General features: G+C 40.5%; 1 protein-coding gene across 1 annotated transcript in view; it reads right to left on the bottom strand.

Annotated features, from left to right (window-relative positions):
- Positions 1–8,748, bottom strand: part of Slc2a13 (solute carrier family 2 member 13) — a 198,251-nt gene that overhangs the window by 53,168 nt on the left and 136,335 nt on the right. Inside the window, exon 5 of the mRNA XM_004628062.3 lies at positions 8,003–8,128. Coding sequence (XP_004628119.2) covers positions 8,003–8,128 — 126 coding nt within the window. The remainder of the gene's footprint in view (positions 1–8,002; positions 8,129–8,748) is intronic.

Here is an 8,748-nt window from a genome sequence, read left to right as displayed (position 1 = left end):
AAATTTGTATTTATATCTAGAACTCTAAAAGACTCATGCACTTAGAGGTGTGGCTTTTGGGAGGTGAGTGGGTCATGGGTGTTTGACAGAGTAGTAGTCCACTTAGGAGTCCACAGCTAAATGTGATTTAGAAGGGGAAGCCTGGCTGGAGGATGTGGGTACCTGGGGGTGGCCGGGGGGTGGGGGGCCTATCTGGCTCCTCCTCTCCTCGTCGCTCTCTGTTCCCCCTGCCAGGCCAGGAGCTGCTTTTCCTCTGCCACGTGGTCCCCCTGGAGCCAGCCATCTACAGACTGACTCCCCTGCAGAGGCGTGCCCAAACCAACCTTTCCCCCTTTAACTTTGGGTGTCAGGTACTGCATCCCAGCAGTGATCCGAGTAACTAAGACAGGGCATGAGAGAAAGAAAAGGGTATTCTGAAGTAAAAGCTGAAGTATCTGAATACATGCCAGCTAAGATGAAACAGCTGTCATGTTTTAATTATGGAAAAAATACTGCTATTTTAGGCATGTTTTAGAATAGTACAACATTCTATTAAAGACAATTCCAAATAAATAGAGTCAAAATATAAAACTTGGAAATGTAAATTAACTTGTTTATGTTTCTGAGTTAGAGATACTAGAACACCATGGATTTCTGAAATAGTTTCCTTTCTGCTCTGAACGTAATTTTTGTTCAATAAATTTAGTTAGAGGTACAAGTCCTAGTTAGCCTATACCAGTACAATTCTCACAAAATGCCAATGGTACCATTTAAGTCTGCGAGGTAGAGGAGATGTTTCACATTGGTAGTGAGCTGAGAATTTGACTACTCTTGTTTAACGTTTGTGACCTTGGGTTTGTTTAGGTGTTCAGTTCTCAAATTAGAACATGCATTGATATGCTACACAACATGACAGCACATTTTTTAGAAAGAAAGGTTTCCTTTTCTCACTGACAAGTTGGAAGATGAGAGGAGATGAGGTGGAGCTGTCCAGAAAAACTCAAGGATGAGTAATAAAAAATATAAAATTTTAAACTTGCATATGAAATACCTCCCGTATGCCAAGGTGGTGCTGCATGCGTGGATAGGTGACAGAACCTGTGAGAGATGGGCTGAGTGGGGGGACTTCAAGTCACGGAGCTGTGCCTTCCAGAGGGGCAGAGGGGGCTCAGGCCCTCCCCTCACCACTTCCCCACCAGAGCTCATGAGTTCTGCTCCATCATACGCTCTGGCTTTGCTGGCCTTCCACAGACCCAGAGCAATGGGATCACCAACTCGACATTGCATCTTTAATCCTAAGAGCCTAAGTAACCCTTTTCTTTCTATAAATTAATTGTCTCAGGTATTTCTTACAGTGATGGAAAGCAAGCACAAATATTTAGTTGAATGTGGCTGTTTGATAAGCGTAAACATGAAAATTAAATTTTATAAATAAAGTACTACCTTAAAGAACAAATAGATAGACTTGTTCTTTCACAAGTTTCTTTGTGCTATTTTGTTAGAAATTCTTATCACTTGCGTTCATTCTCCTTAGCTCCTAGAGATAAGGCAGTGAAAGGGAATGCTCTGAGTTAGGCAGAGTTCTAAACATTATCATGTTTAAAAGTGTGAATGACTTTAATAAAAAATGCAGAGAGCCCAGAGGCTTTGATCTTGGGTCTCCATCCAATGCATTAGGGATGTTTTATCCTTTCATCTTGGGCAACCGCCTTCATCTGGTATGAGTTGAGTCATTCCCAACCTCAGAACACCAAGAGCCATGAATGCCTTGAGGATAGAAAATACACAGTCAGTGAGTGCATTTATCTTCCTCTTTTGGAACAGCAGCACACACTGAGCATTTCAGTCAGTCTTCTGAGTCAGAAGATAAAAGAGGACTGAATGGTACTGGAGGAAAATGCGCTAACTTCTTTGAACATCTTGCAGGGCAGCACTGAGAACAGTTCATCAGAAGCTCTTTTAAAAGAATCATAAGCTCACAGCCAGCCTTGGAGGCTCCCCTTGGGAGCAGGGACGTGGACGCTGGTGTAGGATGGGAGAGACGTGTCGCAAGTGATTCTATACCAGTGTTCCTATTTTGCCGGTCTCTAGGGGTGGCTTGTTTGTTGCTAAATCGAGGTTGGGAATAATTTACGTTCTACCAGTTTCTCATTTTATGCACAAATAATACCTGAAATAAAACTGATACTGGAAAGGGCAGGAATTATGTAGAGAGGCCAAAGGGAAAAGCAACTGATGAGTTGCTGAGGGCTTTCCCTACAACAAAATATAGAGTCAGTCATCTACTTTTGTAAAAATTTGTGTATAGATAAAAAACTATTTGCACAAGACACTAAAATTTATATGTAGATTATGAAATATAATCATTTCATCTTCATTTTTTAATGTTCTGTACTTGTAAAACAAACTCAAAGCTATCAACCTTGGCAAGACCCCGTCAACACGATTAGGCAGAAATTCTGCTTAAAGGCAGTTCTTGCTGAGCCAAAAGGCCCACAAGTGAGAAAACTTACTGCCGAGGCGGCAGAGCAGCTTTCGGGAGTGTTTCCTGACCCTGCTTCCAAGATAAACCCTCTGAACTGGTTACACTTGCCCTATTTTGCTTCACTTGGCATCGCCAATTTCTCCTCTGCTTCATCCTCACAAGCTGGATACATAAATGGCCACATTTCTAGCCTCCTAATTTACTTCCTGCTTTCCTACTCGGCCATAAGCTGACTTCAGGGACCTCTCAGGTATGTTCTCCTGGCCAGCTGTATCTGTTTACTGCTCTATCTGAAAGGCTGTCCCCTTCTTCGCTCTGGGCACAAAGAAACATAAAAATGCTCAGATTTACCTGAGCAGCAGTATTAAATAGGCGTCCTTCTTGGATTATCTTTAAAAGGACACTGAAGCAGCACAGATTTCCTAAGGTCCTGACTTCCCAGTAGTCATGTGTACCTAACACCGCACAGCTGGCCAATGAACGCAAGGGAGAAGTTTACTAAAAAGTGAAGAACAAAAGGGATATTAAACATCTGAATGTATTTAAAGGACCAGACTTACAGTAATAAATCAAGAATTATTTATTAAAAAAATCTGCTTACCAACAAATATAACAGTATACTAAAAAAAAAAAGTACACTTTTGTTTTAATTAATTAATTAATTAATTAATTTTTGCGGAACCGGGGATTGAACTCAGGCCCTTGCACTTGCCAGGGAAGTGCTTATTCTACTGAGCCATCTCCCCGGCCACTTTGTTTTAATTTTTTAAAAAATCATTTATTTATTTATTTATTTATTTTATATATTTGGTACAAGATCTCTCTACACAGCTTGGACTCAGTGATCCTGTCTCAGCTTCCCCAGTGCTGGGATTACAGCCATTTGCTACCAGGCCTGGTTTCGTGGCTGGCACAATGTGTCCAGAGTTCTTGGCCGGCACAGCATGCGGTACCGGGGATCAAACCTGGATCCCTGTGCTTACGAGGTAGGCTCTTAGACTGCTGAGCTATCTCCCCAGCTTGGATACTTTTTGAATTAATAAAGAAATTATAAAAATTATCTCAGCAAGGGACATTAATCTCTGTGTAATCACAAAGATTCTAAGTTTGTCTAAATGTTCTAGTTGAGTCCCTTGCAATTTACATACATAGCAACTTCACTCTTTAATCTTATGTTATAAACAGTTATTATTGTTGAATAATTACACAGAATGAATGTAGGTCAGTTTCACATAAAGGACCCTGACAGTCTGGCAGGAGAAAAGCTTTCCCAGTTTTTCTCTTACAGGTTTTCTTTCCTGGAAATTGTAAGAGGTAAAGAAAGGGACAGGATTAGAGTACCACACTGTCTTATTTGGAACTGTGATTAATTTCAAAAACTTATAAATTTACAATTGTGGGTGTGTAAAAAGCACAAGGGGCTTTAAAAGCACAGGACACAGGTGTTGAAATTTAGCATCTTGGTAAGAAGATAAATCTGAACAGAAATGATTATCCTGTAAACCAGTTTAATTATCATATAAGGTTATTACATTTGAAAATAAGAGGTTTCTAGAAGTCATTTTATCATATAGGCTATACATACAGGTACCATGGCCAGGCTCCTCCAGGGTTCTATGTAATGAGCTACTGTAGGGGTGCTTCTCCCCTTCAGCATGGGTCCCCTCAAAGACCAGTCCTACATACCTCCTGCCACTACACACGCCACCCTGGGCAGTCTCCCAAGTGGACAGAGCAGGCTTGAGCCAGAATCCACCAGGGTTCAGATGGCCTGCCTGGAGCTAGTCTCAGCATTTGGAATTCTTTCTTACATCTCTGTTCCATTTGGGGCAGGGGTTTCTTACAGGGGAGGCTAAGCTGTTCTTGTCAGGTGAGTGGTACTCTAAGGTCTACAGAGCTTGTCTGGCTGAGATAGCATTATATCCTGAGACTTCCTGGTTGGGTCAGGCTGTGTGACACAACACTGGCATGGGTGACACTGAGTAGGCTGCATGGCTAAACTGACTCTTGCAACTCCAATAAATCTCTTACAATGTGCTACTGTGAGGACCAGGGATAGAAAAAGCATTGTTTTCTGGGTCCAGACAGAAAGATTACAAGGAAACGTTACATCTGATCAGAGGAGGGGACACATCCTCTGCACCAAACACAAGGCAGGAGGGTAATAGAGGTGGGACATCCTCGGATTCCAGCCTAGAATCCTGTGTGTGTGGAAGCACAGCAAATTGGGCTGTGTGTTCTATCAAAGCACAGTTCTGAGAAAAATATCTGCTGCATGAGTGAGAAAAACAATCAACTGCCAAAGAGGGAGTCTATCTAGCTATTTTAGTATTTCTAATTACAGAGCTAAAGTGCAGTATTATAGGAAACAATCCTGAATCAGCACATTAAGAAAGCAGCTCTCATTAGCAGTATTTTTAGTCAAGAGGTCTGAAGTTCTAAAAGAGATTACTTAATGATGTTATATATAGAGAGCTAGGAGACAGAGGTGGATAGGCACAAACAAAAACAATCACTGAGAAAGAAATTAGGGAAACTTCACCTTTAACAATAGCATCAAAAAGACTGAAATATTTAGGAATCAATCTAACAAAGGAAGTAATGGATGTACAGAGTGAAAATCAGTGCTCTAAAAAAAAGATTGAAGAGAACTTCAGAAAAAAAAAAAAAAAAGGAAAGATCTTCCTTGTTCATGGATAGGAAGAACATTGTGAAAATGTCTGTACTCTTAAAACTGTTACACAGATTTAATATAATTCTGATCGAAATACCATTAAGTATACCTCATGGATATAGAAAAAAATTCCTAAGATTCATCTGGAACCAGAAGAGACCTAGAATAGCAAAAGTAATTCTAGGCAACAAAGACAAGGCAGTAGGTATCACAATCCCTAACTTGAAATTGTACTACAAAGCTACTGTGATAAAATCAGCATGGTACTGGCAAACAAACAAACAGACCTCAGCATCAATGGAACAGATTAGAAGAAACGGACAAGGGGCTGGGCAGTTAGCTCAGTAGAATAAGCACTTGCCTGGGAAGTGCAAGTTCCTACGTTCAATCCCCACTACCGCAAAAAAGAAAAAAAAAAAAAAAAAAAAAGGAATACAAGCAGACACAATTACAAACACGCTCAGAAAAGGGGACAAACGTTCACTGGAAGAAAGATTGCCTCTTTAATAAATGGTGCTAGAAAAACTGGCTTTCCACATGCCCAAAACTAAGACTAGAACAATGTCTATCACCATACACAAAACTAAAGTAAAAATGGATCAAAGACCTAAATATGAAAAGAGAAACACTAAAATACTGGAAAAGAATGTATATAGAAATCTTTAAGACTTGGGGACAGGCAGAGAGTTCATGAAAAAAAGAAAATTCTAGCCAACTGTCCCACAGATGAAGAATTTTTATCTAGAACATATAAAGAATTTTAAAAAATCAGGCCCCCAAAATTCAAAGACCCAATCCAAAAATGGGCATCCGAGATGAATACACACTCCCCAGAAGAAGAAATACAAATAGCAAATAAATCTATGAAAAACTGTTCAAATCATTAGCCATTTGAGAGCAAACATTTCCCATAAAGGGCAAGAAAGACAGTACAGATCTTAGATTTTAAATGCAAATTAAACAACAACTGAGCTTCCATCTCACCCTAGGAGCAATGGCTATTATCAAGGGTTTCGGAGGTGGCTGGATATACAGTGGGATTGATTCATGGTACAATGGGGGGGGCAATTACTAAATCGGTCCTTTGATTGGTTTGGGACTGCCCTAATCCCAGAAGCCTACGTAGAAGGTAAGAAGGTCAGAAAAAGTCGGTAAAGCTCCTTACTTGCTTGCTTTGTTACCTTCTGTCTGCCATAAACTGTTTCTCTTTTGTGATGCCACACTATGTTTGAACCAGCTAATTATGGACTGAAACCTCTACAAGTTGTGGGCTAAATAAACCTGTCCTCCCTTTAATTTTGTGTGCTGGGTTTTTTGTCCCAGCAATGAGAGAAAAGGAAGACAGAATTTATAAATTAATCTCCTAAAAATAAAGTCAATAATACTCATTTTTACCAAAAAGCTATAAAATGTTTTTATGCAAGTGGGTGGGGGAGATAGCTCGGCGGTCTAAGTATCTGCCTGGCAAGCTCAAGGACCTTGGTTTGATCCCAGGTACCACATGCTGTGGTGGCCCTGGAAATCTGGGTACACTGTGCCACCCGGAAACCAGGTGTGGTGGCACATATCTGTAATCCCAATGTCGAGGAGGCTAAGATAGGAGGCTCACCATGAGCCCAAGATGCATAGTGAGACCCTGTGCCAAGTGAATGAATGAATGAATGAATGAATGAATGAAAATTCCAGTTTTCAAGCCTCTAACTTCTAAATCCCCTATTATTGGGATGCGGTAGCACACACCTGCAATCCCAGCACTTGGGAAGCTGAGATAGGAGGATTACTGTGAGTTTGAGGCCAGCCTGGGCTACAAAGTAAGTTTCCGGCTAGCCTGAATGACATAGTGAAACCTGTCTCAAAAAGAAGCCCCCCAAAAGAACTAAAAAAACAAAAACAAAAACAAAACCTCAAACTCTACTGAGATTGACAAATAAGTGCTCCTTCGTTTCACTGGAAAGTTTTGTTTATAAATTAATTTTGTGAGATATAGGAAACTACATACTCTTGGCATCATTTAACAGTTCAATATTCAATATTTAATCAATTAACTCACTAATAAGTCTGTTTGATGAAAATTATCTGGTGGTTTTTTAGAAGTTCTTTTAAGTATTCATTTTAAATAATATTTCTTTCCAAGGAATATATTTAAGACAATCTGGGTTTTCTTCAAATATCATAAAACTTCTAAGTCTTTGGAGTGTTTCTCTCACAAAATGAGTGACAACAGGCTAACAGTTGACGCTACCGCATTACACTTCACAGCTCCTAGAGTACAAGTACTCCACAGGCTCCACTGCCTTCACCAGTACCATGAGGCTGATGGGATGAGAGATGCTTTCATGGGAATTTAAAACACAAAGTGTAACATGCCAAAGATTACCAACATCATCATCAACATTACCACCATAAGCATCATCCTTATGTTGCTTAATTTCACTGAACCTCAGGAAAATACTCAAAGAAAGAGGAAGTGCATGAAAGAATTTAAAGTGATACCAATTCGTTTTGACTTTAAAATTGACTTTGAGCTGGGAACACTACAATTGAAAAATTACAGTGTAGCTAAGTAATATACAACAGGAAAGCTGGCAAGCGCAGCATCTGGGAGCACCGCCTACAGCTGAAGACCCAAACTCCTGCAGTTTACCGCAGAGCAGGGTCTGCACAGTCCAGGCTGCAGCATTCTCTTCTCTGAGTTTGTGAAATGCACACTTGCAACGCTGCGCCCGTTCTGATCACTACATGCTGTGAAGTGAGGTAGCAATGGGGTGCTCTTGAGAACTCCTACTTGTGTAGGCTCTGACAACTTTAACTCAGCCTTGTCTGAAATTTTACTGTGTGGTTACAGTAAGTGGGAAGCGACATACCTGCCCCAGGCTGCCTCGGTAGTGGATGCTTCATTAACGGGAACACAGGAGGAGTCAATGACGGCTGATGTGTTCATCTTGTAGCAGAAGCCGCAGTTTGGATCCAACATGCATTCATTACAGTAGCTGAAAAAGGGAAAGAGTTACAGGCATGGCGGGAGAGACAGCAGGCGCTTGCCATATATTGGATTCCAAGTGCCCTCATGCATTTCCCAGTCTAGTTCTCAGAAAGCACAGGGCCTCAGGACTAGGCAAGTGACATGTGCTGAGACAGGTGACAGCTGGCTGCTTGCTTCCATGTCTGTCTCCTGGCTACAGCAACTGTAGAAGCCACTTTGTGATGGAGGAGACGTGGCTGAAGAGACTGGAGGCCAAACAGCCGCAGTCAACCTGGAGCAGATAAACTTGCCGTCCTGAATTAGTAAGATTCGTTAACAAGCCGTAGACTGACACATCTTGATCCATGTCTGATTGGTTCTGAACTGTGCTGAAGCATTTATTTCTCATAATTGCCTTTTTCAGAAACTATCTATTTTAAAAACCAGGAAACAGCCACCCCACCTAATATAATATCAGAAAATTTAAATACTTTAAATGAAATTATTAAACAGAAATTAACAGAATTAAACAAAAATTTAAATAAGTTAAATAATGGATAATGTGCTTATAGAGAAAAGTTAACAGAAACCTATTATCCAAATATGGCCATTTCTTTTTTTTTTTTTTTTTTTTGGTGGAACTGGGGA

The sequence above is a fragment of the Octodon degus genome, unplaced genomic scaffold, assembly GCF_000260255.1.
Source record: "Octodon degus isolate 3935 unplaced genomic scaffold, OctDeg1.0 scaffold00021, whole genome shotgun sequence".
Classification (NCBI taxonomy): domain Eukaryota; kingdom Metazoa; phylum Chordata; class Mammalia; order Rodentia; family Octodontidae; genus Octodon; species Octodon degus.
Note: the sequence above shows the minus strand (reverse complement) of the source record. Positions and strands in the feature narration are given on the sequence as shown.